This window comes from Ctenopharyngodon idella, chromosome 9, assembly GCF_019924925.1.
Source record: "Ctenopharyngodon idella isolate HZGC_01 chromosome 9, HZGC01, whole genome shotgun sequence".
Lineage (NCBI taxonomy): Eukaryota > Metazoa > Chordata > Actinopteri > Cypriniformes > Xenocyprididae > Ctenopharyngodon > Ctenopharyngodon idella.
In genome coordinates this window covers 20,879,043-20,898,961 of record NC_067228.1, presented here as the reverse complement: position 1 = coordinate 20,898,961, position 19,919 = coordinate 20,879,043, and the positions used below count along the sequence as shown (strand labels likewise).

Below are 19,919 nucleotides of genomic sequence, written 5' to 3'. Positions count from 1 at the left end.
AGTGGAGGAGGGGGGAGTGTTAGCATGAGGGGACAGGAATACTGTAGAGTTTGATATGCAGAAATCAGAAAAGGGTAGGCAACATGAGAGAGGTAAAACAAAGACAACAAAACAAGGTAAAAATTTGAAGGAGCTAAGGCAGAGGATGATTTACAGAAGATATATTAAGAGCTATATAGTTCATAGATGAATTCACTAGTTCGAACGCACTATAGAGGCGATATTTCCTGGTAATGATATTTCACTCTTTCAAGATGCATTAACACACAATGTGTTCTACTAATTTAATGTAATTTAATATCATGCATTAAACATATCCCATTCATAGCCTGTTCTGATGCAATGATATTTGAATACCCTAATTTCTGAGTGGAAGGGAGTAAAATATCTTCATGTTTTAAATCCATTCTTAAATAATGGTACTGTTAAGCACTGGACTACTACCTTTTGCACCTTGAATAATAGAGTATGTAGTAGACTTCTCACTAGCCAACTGCCTGAGAGGATAGATTCAGACTACAAAAACAAATTGTCACAAAATACAAGATAATATAAATACATTTTTATATAAATAATATTATCTAGCAAAAAGGCACAAGTTAATTGCATCTTTTGAGTGCATGCAAATGCTTCCTGAATCACTATTCAACATATATCTTCTGTCCTTGTTGCATTCAACAAGGAACATCTGAGATGTCTGATTTTCAAATTATGTTCCTTTAAATGAATCAGGGTGCATCTCAATCAACTCCCTAGCTTCCTAGGTCGCGAACCTGTATATCGTGTACTGTACAACATCACTACTGGTATTTATGAACCACAGCAGAACTGATATATTTATTATATATTTCTTTAATGTTATCTAAAGTACATTATTATAAATACCTTGCTTGGTAATTTTTGTGCAACATTTCAGCCGTAAAAAAAAATTAAAAATGTTAGCTTATGTTCATCACCTGTCTAGCGATGTATGTTTATGCTGACACAAATAATGGTTTGATTTTAAAAAACATCTATCGCATGTCATTGTGTGTAGTGAATTGGCTCACATGATTTATGTTTTGTGCTTGAGACAGCCCTTAAAATGGCCGAGTCCCTGAAACAGGGAGCTGATTGATTTGAACAGATTCACAAATCAATCTTTAAACTCCTGAGTAAGTTATTAGTTTGAATCCATCTCACTCGTTCAGTGAATCTGATTCATTGTTTGAATAATTTAAACATTCATGAATTAATCACTGTGTTGAGAAGCAAAATGAGTATTTTTACTATTAAGTATTATTGAGACTAAATAATTAATAAATATTGAAAAAAATAATTGTTACTAATATTAATACTACAATATTATACTTTATTAAATATAATTTTATTATTGCACGAAGATGTGGCAATGAAAATGGATCAGTGGGAAAGCAGATGGTAAGACAGATGTAATGCGACAAAAGAGGGATGAATAACTTCAAAACATACTTGACTGAACAAAATCAAAGGCAAGAAAATATTTTTAGTCTATTTACTAGGTTAGGTAGAAGGGGGTTGTGTTTGGTTAGTGAGGAGTATTAATAGGACTTAAGAACCAATTCAGATAAGAAGAACAGAAGTGAGAAATTGTCATCAGAAAGGAATGGAGAAGGGATGTCCACTTGTCTGTGTTGATTCCATCTTTGACAAGCAAAGTTACTAGCAGTAGTTTCAGGTTTGACGAAGGAGAGGACAGGACAGTCACAAAGCCAAAAACAGAGAGCCCGCTGCTCATCTGGCAGTTACACCACACCATTCTATTGGCCCAGCTGAGATCAGAGGTACCCTACTGATTAGGTTGGTTGGTTTGGACAAGAATCAAGCAATAGCAGAACTGATGTAGATACTGATTTTCCCAGCCAGAGGAAAAAAAAACAACTGATACAAAGCCAATCACAAGGACTCCTTCAGAAATGCACTGATTGGTTGAAGTGAGCCTATGAAGGGTTAAAAACAGGAGTATACATACCTTGCCTTATGAAAAGGCCACTGGGGTTTCAGAACATCAGACTAGAACAAAGTTTAACAAAAAAAGAAAAAGAAAAAAAACTAGAACATTAAGGAACGAGGATCAAATTTTCATAAAACAGGACAACATATCCAACACTCACAATAATCCCACTGTCTGATTTAATTTATTTTCCATATTTCAATTTTAAAGCAAAGCTCTGCACAGCACAATAACCCTAAAGACAGCCTCGGGAGATAGAGCAAGATTGGGGGGGGGGGACAGGCCTTTCACGTCAAGAGAGAGTTTGTTGTTGTCAGCCCAGCAGGCGTTTTCTCCTGTGCTGAAGCAGCCATCTGCTCAACATCAAAGCTAATCAGCATGAAGCACCTTCAGCACCAGTCACCAACCAGCACTACAACCTCACACCAGCTCACCATCACACTACCAGCAGCAGCACCAAACAGCCCAAATGTATCATTTATACAAGTGTTGCACTCTGCCAAAATGATGTTAACTGGCTGTGCGGGAGCCTGGAGTAACAGCAGGGAATCAGATTAACCTGCTTAGAGTTCTTATTGCATTAAAATTGTGAGAAGCTCACCTCCTCTTGTCCGATTGGCTGCCACCGGGGCTTCTGGGGAGGGTTTCGATTTCCATAGGACCTGGTGCAGAGGGTGGGCTGTTGACCACAGGCATACCGGACCAGGGAGGCCGTGTTTGGGTGGGCTGAGGAAAGATGTGTGTGGGCTGCATTTAGGTACAAAAAAAACTCAAAGCAAAAAAGCCTTGCCGAACATGTGACATGTGAATGCATTATTAAAAAAAAAAAAAATCAAGTTCAAATCAAACTAGTTAGAGATATGCAGTATAAACTTGTTGACTCATTCATTGTTATAATTAATGGGTCAAGTTTCTTTTAATGGGTCGAATTTATATTTAACATTTATTTATATTACTCAAATTGTGATTGTCATTTTTTTTTTTCCCCAAATGTTTGGGGTTGGTAAGATATTTTAATATTTTTGGAAGAAGTCTCTTATGCTCACCAAAGCTGCATTTATTTGATCAAAAATACAGTAAAAACATTGCAATTTAAAATAACTTTTTGATTTTAATATATTTTAAAATGTAATTTATTCCTGTGATGGCAATGCTGAATTTTCAGCAGCCATTACGCCATTATTAAGCCAGCCATTATTGGTGCACGCTTTGTGCAGTAACATTTCTTATTATCAATGGTGAAAACAGTTCTGCTGCTTAATATTTTTGTAGAAACTGACAACTTTTTTCAGGATTCTTTGATGAAAAGAAAGTTTAAAAGAATAGCATTTATTTGAAATAGGAATCTTTTGTAAAATTATAAGTATGTTTACGGTGACACTATTGTATGGGGAACAATTCTCACTTTTAACTAGTTGTTTATTAGATATTGGCTGTTTATTAGTACTTATAGAGCACATATTAATGCCTTATTCTTCAAGACCATATTCTACATCCCTAATTCCTAAATTTAAATGCTACAACAACCACCTTACTAAATATTAATAAGCAGTAAATTAAGAGTTTATTGAGGCAAAAGTCGTAGTTAATAATGAATGTGTTCCCCATACCAAAGTGTTACTGTTCACTGTCACATTTTTAAAGCATCCTTGCTGAATAAAAGTATTAATTAAAAAAATCTTACTGACCCCAAACATTTGAAAAGTAGTGTATTTTACACAATTCGTTACTCTGAGATTTTTGAGATTTCTTTGGTTTACTCATATGCAATAATTTAAGTTTGGAGTGAAATGCGACTACATTTCTTTGTAAGATTAAACCAAACAATAACAAAAAACAACAACAACAAAAAAACATCTTAACTGTAACAACATAAACATTGGTTAGCAAGTATATTTTTGTACAAGAACTGCAAGGATGTACTACCTTTGTTTCTGAGCTTGGGCTCACTCCGTTATTGTGGTTACTGTGGAAAGAGAAGAGAAAATGTGAGGAAATGTTTATGAGCTACTGTTGACTGACTACAGTAGGCAGCACAAAGATGGTCCCTTTATAGAGGTGACCAGAAAACATGGCCATGTCAAACCAACACTGGATCAGCATGAGCTAAGACAATTTAGTTTAAAGAGGAACTGTCATGCACCTAGCACTCCTTACTGAATGAAAACATTAAAATGTATAGTGTGCCACAGCAAAGGTGTTCAAAAGCAGCGCATTCACTACAAATATTTCTAAATCTTTCTAAATTCATACAATTTTGTTTAACTTCTGGATAATGACTTTATATAATTTGAGTATTTAACTCCATTAATAAGACTAGAATATTTAATCCAAATGTGTTTATCAAAATGAAAACGGAGTTTAAAATCATTCTGTGTACTTCATTACTTTGCTCACTCCAGTAAAAGTGTGTGTACACAGTCTAGAGTGCACGGACAATGTGCACATATATATGCTGTTTATTTTTTTTTATAAATCCTGATTTGTGTGTGAAAAATTTTAATGCCCTTTTTGTGTATAAGCAATGTTTATACATCAGGCCCCAGATCTTTATAATACAATGAGTCAAACAAGCATATATAAGAAGCATTATTGTATTAGTCACAGCACCAGTCTTGAAAAGTCCCTACTAATGATCACGACAAAAGTGCCAGTACATGATGTTGCCCACATTTGCATCTTTAAATCCAGCTGAATCATAGTCTAAGTAGGGGTACTTATAAGACTTTCAGCCTGACAGCATGCCCTTAAGCTGACAGACTAGTGATGCATTTTTCCCCTGGAAAAAGAACGTAGTAGTACTTCATATCCTATATTACATTCAAATCATGTTTAATAAAAATAACTCAAAATACCCTAGTTATGGTTTGACAGCATCTTGGTATATCTGGACATTAAATCATTCATAGTTTTTAAACAGTTACTATACACACACACATAGTAAAAACTACATATTAGTATAGAAACATGATCGAGTCCACAGAAGCAGTGAACAGCTCTGAACAGTGTGTTGATGTGCTTTCAAATGACATACTTTATGACTGATGTTGAAACTTGAAGCCACCTCATCACTATACGAGAGAAATTTAAAATTCCATTACACAATGCAGCAATGTAAAATACTTACTCTAAGGATCTGTTAGGACCTGCAGGGAAACAAACAAAAGAATGAGCATGGTATTATGCAAGATCACACAAATCTGAAGTCACAACAGAATTATGTACATGTAGCTGAAACAGTGTTGGGGATGAGTCAACTATTTGAAAAAGAAGCTGCTAAAGAACAAAAGATGAGTACATAACTATTTATAGGAGGCAAAAATGGACATAAAATGCTGTACAAGGACATTTGGGGAAAAAAAACAAAACAAATGAATGGGGCTATTACTTGTTGGGACCAATAAATAAATAAATCAAGTACATCTTAAACTGAGAATGTCATGTTACCGAAAAGGTTTGCAGTGTTATTACATTTAGCCAGTTTTAATCCCCAACACTAAGCAGGTCATTTTCTCACCTCTGTTCTGCATGGTCCTTCTAGAATAACGGCGACTTGGTCGTCTTTCAAAGGATGCAGATCGTCTAGCTTTGTTGGCCTTAGTTGTCTGATATTCTGTCTTCCCACTTCCCACAAATAAAAGAAATATACACCAGTTACACACATCTGTAAAACCTTCATGATAAATCCCCGCTGACTTGATAAGACTGTAGACATTTACTTTTACTAGCTTAGAGTAATGAAAGTCTAATGGCATTGGAAAGAATAACTCCACTGTTCCTTGGAGGATAAGCAGACCAACCAGCATTAGTAAACAACTTAACAAAAAAACTAATTAAGACAATCAGACACACACAGGTAAAATCAAAGATAAGTGAACTCATTGACGTAAAAAATAGATTAATTCTGGAGCCAGGATAAGTGCAAAAATAAATGCAGGCAAAAAAAGCCTGGCCAATAAGGCGGCGAACTGGACAACGTCAAAGCTCCAGGCTGGCAGCTGGAGATAAGATGCAATTCCATAGTAAGTACAACTAACACACACACACACACACACACACACACACGTTTAGAGCAGACTATGCTACGATTTACAACTTAGCAGCAGATATTGTAAAGTGGACCTATAAAAAACAGGAAGTCTTGTCTAAATACAGGGAAAAAGACAATAACATTCAACTGACCATGATTATAATGGGTTTATACTAAATTCAAAAATAAAACCACAGGCATTACACGTTACCCAAAATGCACTACTTTAAAACGTGCCTCCTACTGAAGTCATTGTAATGGTTTTAAGAGCTTCAAATAAATTCAATCCCTTCACCAAATTTAAATTACACAAAATTAGTGGCTGCTTTCAACAAAACCATGTAACCAAGTAGTCTAAAATATATTTCGGTCGTGCTCGCCCATACAAAACTCATTGCTAAAATGCATATTGTGGGTCAGCACCAAGGCATTGCTATGCAGTTGATAAAGTTTGGTGTAAGAGATTTTAGTGTGTGCTAAGTGTCTAAGTAATTGTCATAAGTCTGTAGGATTTCTTTTCCCTGTTTTATTATCTCCCAGACACAAAAAAGAAAAAAAAAACAAAAAAACAAAAACAAATCATCACCTGTATCTGAAACGTGAGCCCATTCGGATAAACCCGGAGCGAGCTGAGCTCTTCTGGACGGGACCACGTAGGCGGAAAAAGGCATGGTGTTCTACGGCACACTTCCACAGATGCTTGCAGGCCTTTGGGTGGTCCATGCGGAAGACGAATGTGTGCTCCTGCTCTTTCCCCTATGGCAGAGTACACAATGTAAGAGCAATGTACTATTAATTTATCTATTGGTGTGACAAAATAAGCACAGAATGAATGGTTTAAGAATGAAGAAGGCATAAACAAATATAAACTCAAGAACATGCTGAGAATGACGTTGAGAACATATAACAAATACATTTTAAGTGGTCTACTGCAAAACGATATTTAATTAATTTGCTTCCTTTGCGAGTGGTAGCAAAGACAGAGGGGAAAAAAAACAATACATTCAGCAAAAACAAGATGCTCAATCTAATTTCGATCTGCTATATTTAGGCAAATAAAATTCTGTCTGAGGCTTTTATCAGTTGAACTGCTAAGGTGTAACTTCAAAGACCTGGGGAGTCTGGGGGCTCAGTGTACAATAATCAATGTTGAATCAACTTCCAGACTCAACAGAAACTGCAATGCACCAAATCCCAGCCCCCCTCAAAATACATCTTTGGTTTCTGTCTGACACCATCATGTGTCATGACTGACGTTGTTATTGTATATGTTCAAACTTAAGCGAGTGATGGGCAGTTCTGTCCTCACATTCACAGCTCGAGTGCTTTATAAAGTGTGAAGTGCTTCAGATGCCAGGCATGCCTGAAGGGAGTCCGTTGTTTATTAACTCATACTGGAGAGATGCCAACGGTCTCAGCAAGAACACAAATTTTCTCACACACAACAAACTGGTTTGTTTCTGGATGCACAAAGATACATGCTTCACATTGTATTATTGCATTTATTAAACATAAATAAACATAAATGGGTCCTAATATGCAACTTCAAAGAACCAACTACGCACCTACCAATTGGTTTTGCTTGCTTGCTAATTATGTATGAACAAAACAACCGTCTGATCACAAACAGTCAGAAGTGGTCATAGGAGATTTAAGATACATGTTAATACCATAAACCACACTCAGGTCAGGAGTGTGGAGAGTGTGCATACTATTTTCAATCACCCATCACAAGCAGATGTTGTGTCAGCTGTATGTGTTGCGTGTATGTGTGTGCGAGATGTTTCTTTACCTCTTCTGTCTCCTGCATTACCTGTTCATCATCCTCCACTACCACCAGGGTGAGTTTGCTCTTCTTAAAGTCCAAACGTGTGATCTTGGGCCTGTGCAGACAACCGGTTTGCTTTAGATAAAATGGCCTTTGTCACTACATTTACTGAAGTATGACAGAACAGCCAGAGGACATATATTTAAAGTGTTACTAAGCTTGTGGTTAAAGGTGAAGTGTGTGTTTTTCTTCAGGTTTTTAAATTCAGAATTAAGGCTTTTTATAACATTTTTTTAAGACCTGCACAAATAAAACACTGTAACCAATCAGCATTAGGGGGCGTATGACGGTCAAGGAGAGAACGAGCAAGTGGGAGATTTGAAAATAGGAAAAAAACAAAACAAAACAAAACAAAAAAAAAAAACTGCAGAAAGAGAGATGGGACACAATACAAACGAGCTCAAAAAAATATCACTGGAATGAAGGTTTATGACTGGGCAAGCGCTTTAGGACCGCATTTATATTAGAAAAGCTTTCCAGCGCTGGAGAGAGCTAAGCGGGAAGACCTGAAAACAGACGCGGAGGCTGCTTTGATTCCGCTTCTCATGTTAGTAACACTGGGTTTGATTGTCTAGAGCTGCTGTGCTGTTTGCGACTAACAACGGACACTTTGTATTTACTCGTGTACTGTACGTTCATTTTTTGTGCTTCCTTGTCGTTCGTTCATCAACTGCGCTTCATTTTTCGTGAAGCTTTTTTTTGCACGTCAGCTGTGATAAACAGACATCCACTCGCATTGCGTGTGTGACAGTGGCCAGAAAGTGAGAGTTTTGCAGGTAAACCACTGCACACAATGCGTCATTGTTAGTGCACTCGCCTCGCCTGCCAGTAGCGGACGGGCCGGGGTTCGAGACCGACTTAGAGCAGGGTAGTTAGGATTGGATTGTGAGTTTTGGAGGCGGAGAAATGAAGAGAGGGGTGGGTTTGTTTGGGTTGATTTCAAATAACAACAATGTCCAACAGCTTTTTTCAAAATCTACTGATCCCACCTTTAATTTAAAGCTGCAGTCTGTAAGACTGTAAGTTTCAAACAGATCTCTGTTTGAAACCTGCAATTGCAGTTATTTGCGAAATTATCATCTTTGCGTAGGTTGTAAATAAATTGCGCTGCCAATGGTGATTAAATCTAATGATCGCTTAGCTTGGATCACATCAAACCGTGCAAATTATTATTAATGTTATACTTTGTTCTCAAATTGTTAATGTTAACGACATCCACATTGCGTGACTGTATTTAGTGTGTATTAGCATTACCTTTAGATTTCAATTTCTGTAGCCACTCCGCAGTCCAAAGTCTTTTGCTTTTGACTACAGGTGAATCTTCAGTTGTCACTGATGATTGTCATTTGGACCTTTCTGGATTACAATCCGCCATCAAAATTATAAGTTTAATTATTCCAGCTGCTGTGAGAAAAGGCCATAAATGATCAGCCATCCTCACATGTGATTTAGCCTACTAGCTGGGAATCATTCTTTATGTAAACAGCCGTGACTTAATGACTCAAAGACGAACGGCCGCATGCTCGAATTTCCCACGGAAACCCACCAGTACCACCCGAATTACAAAGCATTATTACAAGCTTAACGTTGTGAATCGGGCTAAGGTAAGGAGATAGTTTTGAACACTGGCTGGTTATGTACTTGCTCAAAAATTGATTTTGGATCATTTTTTAACTAAAAAAAGTTACAGACTGCAGCTTTAAGACCTTTCTTATATCATGTAAGATATTTAAGATGTTTTATGGCATTAAATTTTATAAAACTGAATTTAAGACCCACAGGAATCCTGTTTTTTTTAATTGTTAAAACTACTCAACTATTACTGTTTTTTTGTGGGGGTTTATTAAATACCCTTTGGTGCTGCTAGTGGTGAAGAAATTACACACTGCAGCTATAAAGAGCTGGTGAGGGAGTGCTTACCAGAAGAAGAGGCCAATCTTAGTTTCCCCCTCAAACACGAGCACTCCAGTGGGGGTCAAACCCAGGCTGTATTCATTTCCGTCCCGTGCCTGGAGAAGGAGGTAACATAAAGAACAGATAAGTTTCTAGATATATCTGGATGGAAGAGAGTCCCCCTCAAGGTCCTGATTTTAACAAACTCTTACATGCTTTAAATGAATACCTTAACCATATGCATGTCCACCCCATACATCTCCAGCCATTTGGCCTTATTCAGATAGTTTATCTCAGCTTGTGCTGGTGTCTGGCCCCTGCAACACCAGCAAACAAACAGGGTAAAACAAAATGTACAGAAAAATGTAACAAGCCGAGCTGCTGCACATCTGCTGTTGATTATAGCTTGTCAAGGTTACAGTGATGGGTCATAAATCACATATGAAGTGTTCAGGGTCAACAGTAGAGCTTTGTAGACAGGAGAGATCCAGGAAGAGTCAGAGGTGATGACCTACACATTGACATTCATCCACCTGCTTTACATTTAGATTTCCTCTCTAAGCACCAACTTAAAAGGAGTCATCATGTGTATGTTTTTATAGAATGAGCTCTCTCATTTATACCTGCACTCCTTCCAGGCATTGTAGATATCTACTTCCATGTCTTCCGTCTGATTTGGGGTGAAGCGGAATTCTGACACCAGGTCAAGTCCATGCTCAGCAGGGTCACAATCGCCCAGTTCAGCTGAAAGGTAAAATGCTACAGATCAGCAACAAAGTCTGTAGCATTTAGGTGATTTTTTTTTTTTTTTGAATATAAAAATTAGTTATCAGGACTGAATGCTCCATCATGGCCTGATCTGTACCAGTTTTTGAAGAAAACTGCAACTAGTTGCGGCTTTTGTTGTCATGTTACAACTCAGTTCAAGTTGTTCCACAGCAGCTACAGTGGTGAAATTATGAAAATATCATGATTAGAGAGAACCAGGACAAATCATTCTCTCCAACAGATAAAACACATTATCCTCAAAACTTGAGATTACATAACCATGTTTCCAAAAAAAAAAAAAAAAAAGTTGCTAAATTCCAGCAGAATGCAGTGCATTTATGTAGAAGATCAGAGCACAGTAGGAGGAGGGGGATAAGGAGCCCTTTCTTTCAGACCCACACTAATGAGTCATCATTTACTTTTGAGAATGAAAGAAAATTTTTTCAAAACCATTGTCACACTCTCTCTCTTTCTCTGTGACCCAAAATGTTCAAAGTTCACAACAAGCTGGGAAATTGATCTCTCGTCAAATTACCCCCTGAAATGAAAAGAATGTGTAATATACTGTAATATACACTACTGTTCAGCAATGACACATTAAATTGATCAAGACATTTATAATTTTTATTTCAAATATCTATTTCAAATAAATGCTGTTCTTCAAACTTTATTAAAAAAAAAAATCCTTAAACATTTGTCATGGTTTTCACAGCTCAATTGTGATCGACATTGACAATAATAATAAGTAATTCTTGAGCACCAAATCAAGCATATTAGAATGCTTTCTGAAGGATCATGTGACACTGAAGATTGGAGTAATGATGCTGAAAATTCAGTTTTGCCATCACAGGAATAATTTACACTTCAACATATTTTAAAATAGAAAACACAATAATATTTCACAATATTACAGTTTACTGTATTTTTAATCAAATAAATGTAACCCCAAACTTCTGAACAGTAGTGTAAATCATAGTATTTCTAAACAAATTTAAAAAACATCCAATTCTGTCACTTACCCTGTAAAGCATACGCAGCCAACTCCACTGCCGTTTCAAACGGGCACTCTAACCTAGATTAAACAATATGATCACAGCATATTTACTAAAAGCCATAAAAAAATTCAGGTTTAAAAAAAGCATTTTTCAATGTGTTTCGTAACAATGAGAAATTTATCACGGATTCTATTAGATGTAAAAGGTTTTGCTGCAATGCCCTTAATAACACTGGCCGTATAGTGCAAGAATACAATTATAAATTCTAAAAATCAGTGGCAAAAAAGCATAATACAACTTTTAAATAATAGTAATAAGTAGACAAATGTCAAGATGCTTTGACATTTAGGACACAATTCAAAACAACTTCACTTACTTTCCACTGAGAATGTCCTGCTTTAACTGTAGTACAAAAAGGTATCTACAAGAGATAATGAAGACAAAGGAATTGAGTAAAACAACTGAGTAAATATTAGTAGTTTGTTAATTGTATAAACAGGTGATGAACCTTGTTAGCTCTTCGTGCAAGTTGTTGGGCTCTGAGGAGTAGAACTTTACTCTCATATGGAGGCAATATGGTGGTCCAACTGAAATAAGACATAATAGACACGTAAAACAAAGCAAAATGCTTGAGTCTGCAGTGCACAAGTATACAGCTTCTTGTGGTGTAAAATGTTAACGTTAAAAAATGTTAAGACTGCAGAATAGAAATGGAATTTCAGAAAGAATGTCATGCGTGATGAGATACAGAGTTTCAATTTCATGGTTCATTATTAACTGCCCTTCACATACACAGTTAAGCGTTAACCCTATACAAACAGTTATACCTGAGAGTACTCAGGAAAACTAACTAAAAATGTTGCTCTGTTCCAAAACCTTATGAGCTTCCTACCTAGATAGTGCAATGCTAGCCCACAAGGTTTGTAACTATGTATAATTCCCTCTGAAGGAGTGTTCGAGTGTGTCCGGCCACTATCATTTAAATCACCAAAACACCCTTCACAATGTTGCTTATATAATCAAAACATCAAAACATAATTTTACAAGTGAGTTTAGTAGTAAGAAAACAGCATTTTACTTACTTTTGACTTGTTTTTTGATGCTTTTGGTGACATCAAGCCAATGCTGTAAAATGTAAAAAGAAAAAAGAAAAATTATATTATATTACATTATATTATATTAGTATATATATATATATATATATATATATATATATATATAAGAAACGCGTCACTTGTTTGGGGATATGGAAAACCTTTCATTTTCTGAATATAAAAAGATCAGTCTTTTTGATGTGTTTATTCAAGATATTATTAACATTTAACAACATGTCTGATTTAAAAAAAATAAAATTCATCAGCCACTTTGGCTGGTGGGCAAAAAGTGTTTCATACTCCCGTCTGAACACACTAGAAAATTCTGTCCTGTCTATTGAGCTGGGCTGCTATAACAGGGTGATGCATGAACAATGCGGAGGGAGGGAAGGAGGGAGGGATGGATGAAGGGAGGAAGGGTGGAGGCACTCATGCTGATGGAAGAATATAATGTCTCAGTCTCTCCCACACATTCCTCACACACTCTTCCCTCCCTCTTTCCTTTCTATGCAAGACTCTGCACTAGCCTGAGCTCTGTCTGCTGCTCTTTAGCAAATTTAATATTTTATCACTCTTAAAGTTACAGAAGTGTCAATAATGAAAGTTTATTGCATCCTGGAGTTCTTTTTATTCAGCTGAACAGAAGTTAATAAATTATGACTACTTGTTCTGCAAAAGAAACCATCAGAATAGTTAAAGCAAATGAAACTGCATAAAATGACAATGTTTAACAAATGCAATTAAAGGGTTAGTTCACCCAAAAATGAAAATAATGTCATTTATTACTCACCCTCACGCCGTTCCACACCCGTAAGACCTTCGTTCATCTTCGAAACACAAATTAAGATATTTTTGTTGAAATCCGATGGCTCAGTGTGGCCTCCATAGCCAGCAATGACATTTCCTCTCTCAAGATCCATTAATATACTAAAAACATACTTAAATCAGTTCATGTGAGTACAGTGGTTCAATATTAATATTATAAAGTGACGAGAATATTTATTGTGCGCCAAAAAAAATAAAAAAAATAACGACTTATATAGTGATGGCCGATTTCAAAACACTGCTTCAGGAAGCTTTGGAGAGTTATGAATCAGCGTGTCGAATCAGTGGTTCGGAGCACCAAAGTCACGTGATTTCAGCAGTTTGGCGGTTTGACACGCGATCCGAATCATGATTCAATACGCTGATTCATAACGCTCCGAAGCCTCCTGAAGCAGTGTTTTGAATTCGGCCATCACTATAGAAGTCGTTATTTTGTTTTTTTGGTGCACCAAAAATATTCTCGTCACTTTATAATATTAATATTGAACCACTGTACTCACTTGAACTGATTTAAATATGTTTTTAGTATATTAATGGATCTTGAGAGAGGAAATGTCATTGCTGGCTATGCAGGCCTCACTGAGCCATCGGATTTCAACAAAAATATCTTAATTTGTGTTCCGAAGATTAACGAAGGTCTTACGGGTGTGGAACGCCACGAGGGTGAGTAATAAATGACATTATTTTCATTTTTGGGTGAACTAACCCTTTAAGGAAAAACTCCTGATTGTCAGTGATTGTGCAGTAACAACGCTTGCATCTACAATGCAAGCAGGGAATGCACCAAATCTAGAATGTTCCTGGTCAAATTTAGCTAGGTCTGGTAATAACAGCAGCATCCAAAGTTGTCAGGAATTTTGGGAGTTCTGTTTGACTCAAACCAAATCATGAAGACCACCCAGTCATGAGGACTGCCATACAACATCAGGCAACGTGTTTGGTCTTGATGATACTAGGAGTTGATGTTAAACTCTCTTTGTCTCTCTTCACTGGCTGCCAGTTGCTGCCCGCATCAAGTTTAATAAACAAACGTTTTAGTAACCCCCCTACCTCCAAATAACTCCCCTGCAAATTTAATGTGAAATGCTGTAGTATCCCTTTTTTGTAAGCAGCTTTGGATAAAAGTGTGCAATAAATTAATAAAAGGAAAATGGAAATCAACAAAGCCTTTTAGTAATTCTGCACCAAACTAAACTTCTCAAAATAAAAGTTTGACACGCCATCAAAATAAAAGTCGCTTCTAATTAGGGTTGCCAAATTCCGGGAATTTTCAAAGCTGGAAACTTTCCATGGGAATTAACGGGAATATATGGGAATTAACAGGAATAAACAGGGAATTTGCAAAATTGCAGGTTAGCCTATAACAGGGTACTTAAATGTAGTTGAAAAAAAAAAAACATCTTGCAGCATAACTTTGGTTAAAACAACTAGATTTAATGCAATTTCAGTTGAATTTTTACCCTGACATTCACAAAGCACACTACTTACTGCAGGGCTATTGAGGCCACACCCCCTGCATGCACTGTGCATTCCTCCAGTCCATAACATACACATTTGATCAAAAATACAGAAAAAACAGTAATATTGTGAAATATAACCAAAATTTAAAATAATGGGTTTCTATTTTAATAAACATTAAAATATAATTTATTTCTGTGACGCAAAGCTGAATTTTCAGCATCATTACTTCAGTCTTCAGTGTCACATGATCCTTCAGAAGTTATTCTAATATGTTAATTTGATACTCAATTATCAATGTTGGAAACAGTTGTGCTGATTAATATTTTTTATAACCTGTGATACTTTTTTTCAGGATTCTTTGATGAATAAAAATTTAAAGAACAGCATTTATTTAAAATAGAAATCTTTTGTAACAATATACACTACCGGTCAAAATTTTGGGGTCAGTAATTTTTTTTTTTTTTTGAAAGAAGTTAATACTTTTATTCAGCAAGGATGTGTGAAATTGATAAAAAGTGATATTAAAGTGATATTGTTAGGAAAAAAAATCTATTTTGAATAAATGCTATTCTTTTTAACTTTTTATTCATCAATGAATCCTGAAAAAAGTATTACAAAAAAAAAAATAAGCAGCACAACTGTTCCAACATTGACAATAACTGAGTATCAACTCAGCATATTAGAATGATTTCTGAAGGATCATGTGACACTTAAAATAAATAACACTTTGAATTAATTGAATGCGAAAGAGAAATTTCATGTTTTGACCAAACAAAATGTTTATATTTATGTTTGTATATGATACATTTTATATAAATATTATACATTTATATAAATTTCCCAAAATTTCCAATTATTTCCCATAAATTCTCATAAATTCCCATAAATTCCCGTAAATTCCTGTTAAGTTTCCAAATTGGAATATTTCCAAAATTCCCCAGGTTAAGTTCCCGTGGAAAGTTTCCGGAAATTTACCGGAAATTTTCCGCCCCTTTGCAACCCTACTTCTAACACATCAACCGATGCCGATATTTTAAAAATACCAAATATCAGCCAACATATCGGCCTTGGCGATATATAGCGGATGGCCACTAGAAATTAATCTAAATTTAAATGATCTCATGGATGTGGATATAGTGGTTCACAATCATAGTGACACTAGCTGGGTGCAGTAAATTTGGCACATTCAAGTGACTTTGACATAGTTCTTTTATATATACCACTTCAAATGCATACTGCCTAATGTGCACAGTTTCTCTAAAGCTTGGGCCCAATCATTACTGCTTCCAGCTATATTAAATATAGAGCTTTATAAAAAATAGATTGTTTCAAAGCAGCTTTATAGTAATAAACAGGAACGTAATGATCAAATAAACAGGAAAGTAATGATCAAATCAGATGACATATCAACACATATCAAAGCACATCTTGCATCCACTTTCTAGAAATCTTTTTGCTCTTACCGGTACTTGGGCTGAATCCATGAAGCGCAGGCCAAAGTAATCTTTCTCGACAACATCCAGGTGATACATGATCTGTTCAAACAGCTCTGCACCTTTGGCTTTTTTCTGGAGAGAGAGAGAACATGATTTAAATCCTAACAGTCAATAGTGGCTTTTAGGTGTAGCATTTAAACTAATATTATGTAATAAAGTACTTATGCAAACTTCATTTTTGTTTATAATTTAAATATGCATATTGGAACTGCAGTGGATAAGGTCTGGCCAAGCAGGCCACTGTAACTTGGCTGTAGTTTTAGTTCTACATAGTTTTGTTTCTATATCTGTAAAAAAAAAAAAAAAAAAAAAAAGTTTAGAATAAGTTTAAATGTTCCGTTTAAATCTAAACACTCGACTCCACTTATCTATGGGATATAAAGACCCTCAGCACTTTAGCGCACAAAATCCCAATTTCCTGTAAGAACTGTAAGAAGAGCTCTTCTGTCTTGACCACAATGACTCAGCAACAGCATAACTATTTGACTTCAAATGTGCCTGATTTCAAACCATTTCTAACCATTTGTTCTGCATCTTGACGAACCAATGAGCCACAGTCTGCCTTTACAACGAAGCAAGCCCCTGACCCATGACCACAAAAGACATAAACAAAAAGAGTAATAGTCAAACATTTCACATGGCTGGATTTAAGCAAGTGATAAATGTTACTACTAGAGACGATTAACAATGGGGCCACTTCATGAACGCTCTAGTGTAAATCAGCGAGTTTCTTGATTTCAGATAATCTAATCTAAACAAACACCTTTATCTTTACCTTTATCTTATGCTGGGTACACACTAAAAGATTTTTGAAAACTTATAAGATTTTCAAAATGTGAGAGACCACAAACATGAGGACAAAAAAATCCAAGATGTAACTGTTTTGCTCATATAGTGTGTGGTGTGCCATGATATGAAAAAGACAGCACACCACACGAACAGATTTTCAACCAGAGTCCTGACTGTGAACACAGGAAATCTCGCAAAATTTCTCGAGACTTGAATAAACATGACGCACGATAGGCAGGAAGACATTGCGTTGATAGTGTTTGGAATGATTTTGATATGTTTTACAGGACACATTGTATAAACACTCGTGCTGTTGCCACAAATCTACAAGCTGATCCTCCATCTCTGCTATCCAAATCCATTTAACTTTGTGCTGCGCCATGACTGCGTTTGTTATGCTTCTGTCAGCTCGCTTTCTGATTGGATATAGTTTCGTTTCACATGATAATCTCCAGAGCGTGCGCGTGTTTGTCCTTGGGGTTCCCGCCACACATCAGGATTTTTGATCGTAAATATTCAACATGTTGAATATTTACGATTCGCAATCGGGGCGCCTCCAATGTTCTTCCGAGCAGATTCAGTGACTCTTAACACACCTCACACCACAGGAAAATCTGATAAGACAATTTGTTGGAAGGGGAGAAATCGGCCCAAAATCAGCCTGATTATCTTGTGGTGTGTACCCAGCATTACAGTACACAAAGTAGTAGTTTATGGACAGCTACATACATGCTAGCATCTCCATGTATTACAAAGAGTGGTGGCACACAAGCATCTCACCCAACTGCTTTGCTCCAAGTTGGGAAGGCCGGTTTAGCCGTAGTCCGGGCGCTCAGCACCGGATGCTCACGCAGGCCCCAGTAAGTTGGCATAGTGTACAAAGCATCCCAGCGAGCTGCAAGAATGCAGACAAAGAGTCTATTGTGTGCTTGAGTGAACCCCAGGCTCAGGACTCACATTGTTCAGCTGAGGTTTTCCAGGCTGCTAGGCCAACATACAGCCTTTGGAGGCGCAGTTACATTCCTCAGTCTGCTTCCAGCAAGCAGGACAGAAAGTAACACTTGGTTTGATTGCTTGTTCTGAACCCAAATCCACCACCCTCTCTCAGTAGGTATTATTTGTCATTTGCAACTATTATTATTAGGTCAGTGGGTTGTTTGCACAGATAGTCTGTCTTAAAACAATGATAAAAAGTGGTGCTCTGATGCAAGTAGTAGTGGGGCTTAAAAGGTGATTTTTTTTTCCATAAATAAATTCACCATGCTGATGTGTTTCACAGTATAGTTAACTCTCTAAGAAGTTGTTCTTAAATTCATCCCCCTTACCACCACTTCAAATATCAGATCACCGCTTTTCTAATAAAAACAGCCCATTGTCAGCATTCTAAAACTATCTCTGAGAAGCACTACCAAACTCTACCACTAAAATATTAGAGCTTCAAAAACAGAGTCAATAAACTAGTCAACCTCACTAAACAAACAGGTTGACCAAGCCCTAAAGTGTACTTATGATTTGTGGCATTGGGCTTTGCTGTGTAGGGCTGGGCTTCACTCCTCAAGAGAGAACATACTTGTCAAGCCAGAAAATTAATTGAACTTGAATCATCCACCTCCATACTGGGCAGTGAAACATCGATTCAGCAATTATGGGTATCCAGGGTGACTGTTTGAAAGGCTTTTCCTTGGAGATGCAGCAGATGGTCATTGCATGTTTGTGCAGCTTGCGAACTGTAAAGATATTTATGTCTCTTCTTTCTCATCAGCAGAGTACTATAGAATAGGTTTGTTGTCTCTCTGTCTAGAGACGCAGTGGTTTGTCTTCTGTACTTTGGTGCTCAAACTGTGTGAAGAGACCAGAAAAAAAACAGTCTGTCTATAAAACAATTAAAATAAAAAAAAAATAAAAAAAATGCCGTTTTTTTTTTTACACTTATTCGTTGTGAAAAAGTTTAGCATTAATGTCCTACCAAAAAAATAAATAAATAACTCCTTTATTGCTCCACATATTAACGCAAGTCATATGCATTTGGAAAAGCATAAGTTGGAATAAATTGATAACTTTCACTATTCCTTAAAAGTTAGCTATTTAGACTGCCATCTGCTCATTTGATGGAATTGTTTACTCTTGGTTATGAAGTTTGGAACTCATTAAGATCCTCTAATTTATCAGTCACCACTAGTTCAGTTTATGCTCATCATTCCCTTGTGTATGACAGATCAGAGGGAATTTTTAAAACAACAACAAAATAGTTCCAGCTATCTAAAATAAGAACAAAGCAAAAATAAAGGCAGATTAAGATCTTAGCGTAAACTACTATGGCATGTGGATCCCGCTTGCAGTAACTATTTCCTTCCCAAGCCTCAAAGAGGCCACCATCAGTAATCTACAGTGACCAGCCCAGAGATCGCAGTGATCCTTATCAAACCAGATGAACAAAATCCAGTGCCTTCAGTAAACAGCTAACATCTAAAATCTATTAGACCTTCCTCACTGCATTAATAAGATGCTAGACAATTAAATAAAAATGTAACATTGAAATATCTGGGTGCAAGACCACAAGTGGCTGAAATTGATGCCCCCAAAACAAATATATTTAAGCCTTTAATTTAAGCTAACCTCAAACGTGAATGAGCTCCAAAACTCCACATGTATTGTAGAGTTCTATGTACTGTGATTTAAAAAAAAAAAAAAAAAAAAAAAAAGGTCTATATACACTATGTTGCATTCAGAAAGTGGAGCCAAAAAAGTTGCAAACCACTGATTGGTGC

General features: G+C 36.4%; 1 protein-coding gene across 7 annotated transcripts in view; it reads right to left on the bottom strand.

The window, feature by feature from the left end:
• Positions 1 to 19,919, bottom strand: part of epb41l5 (erythrocyte membrane protein band 4.1 like 5) — a 37,668-nt gene that overhangs the window by 12,345 nt on the left and 5,404 nt on the right. For 5 of the 7 annotated variants that reach the window (XM_051904828.1, XM_051904834.1, XM_051904829.1 and 2 more), the window contains exons 3-16: positions 16,330 to 16,434; positions 12,569 to 12,611; positions 11,995 to 12,073; positions 11,863 to 11,907; positions 11,511 to 11,563; positions 10,347 to 10,467; positions 9,953 to 10,040; positions 9,751 to 9,839; positions 7,795 to 7,885; positions 6,589 to 6,758; positions 5,490 to 5,596; positions 5,100 to 5,118; positions 3,899 to 3,938; positions 2,574 to 2,698 (exon numbers count right to left, since the gene is read on the bottom strand). In XM_051904828.1, coding sequence (XP_051760788.1) covers positions 2,574 to 2,698; positions 3,899 to 3,938; positions 5,100 to 5,118; positions 5,490 to 5,596; positions 6,589 to 6,758; positions 7,795 to 7,885; positions 9,751 to 9,839; positions 9,953 to 10,040; positions 10,347 to 10,467; positions 11,511 to 11,563; positions 11,863 to 11,907; positions 11,995 to 12,073; positions 12,569 to 12,611; positions 16,330 to 16,434 — 1,175 coding nt within the window. The remainder of the gene's footprint in view (positions 1 to 2,573; positions 2,699 to 3,898; positions 3,939 to 5,099; positions 5,119 to 5,489; positions 5,597 to 6,588; positions 6,759 to 7,794; positions 7,886 to 9,750; positions 9,840 to 9,952; positions 10,041 to 10,346; positions 10,468 to 11,510; positions 11,564 to 11,862; positions 11,908 to 11,994; positions 12,074 to 12,568; positions 12,612 to 16,329; positions 16,435 to 19,919) is intronic. The other 2 variants (XM_051904833.1, XM_051904835.1) reach the window with 1 other exon arrangement.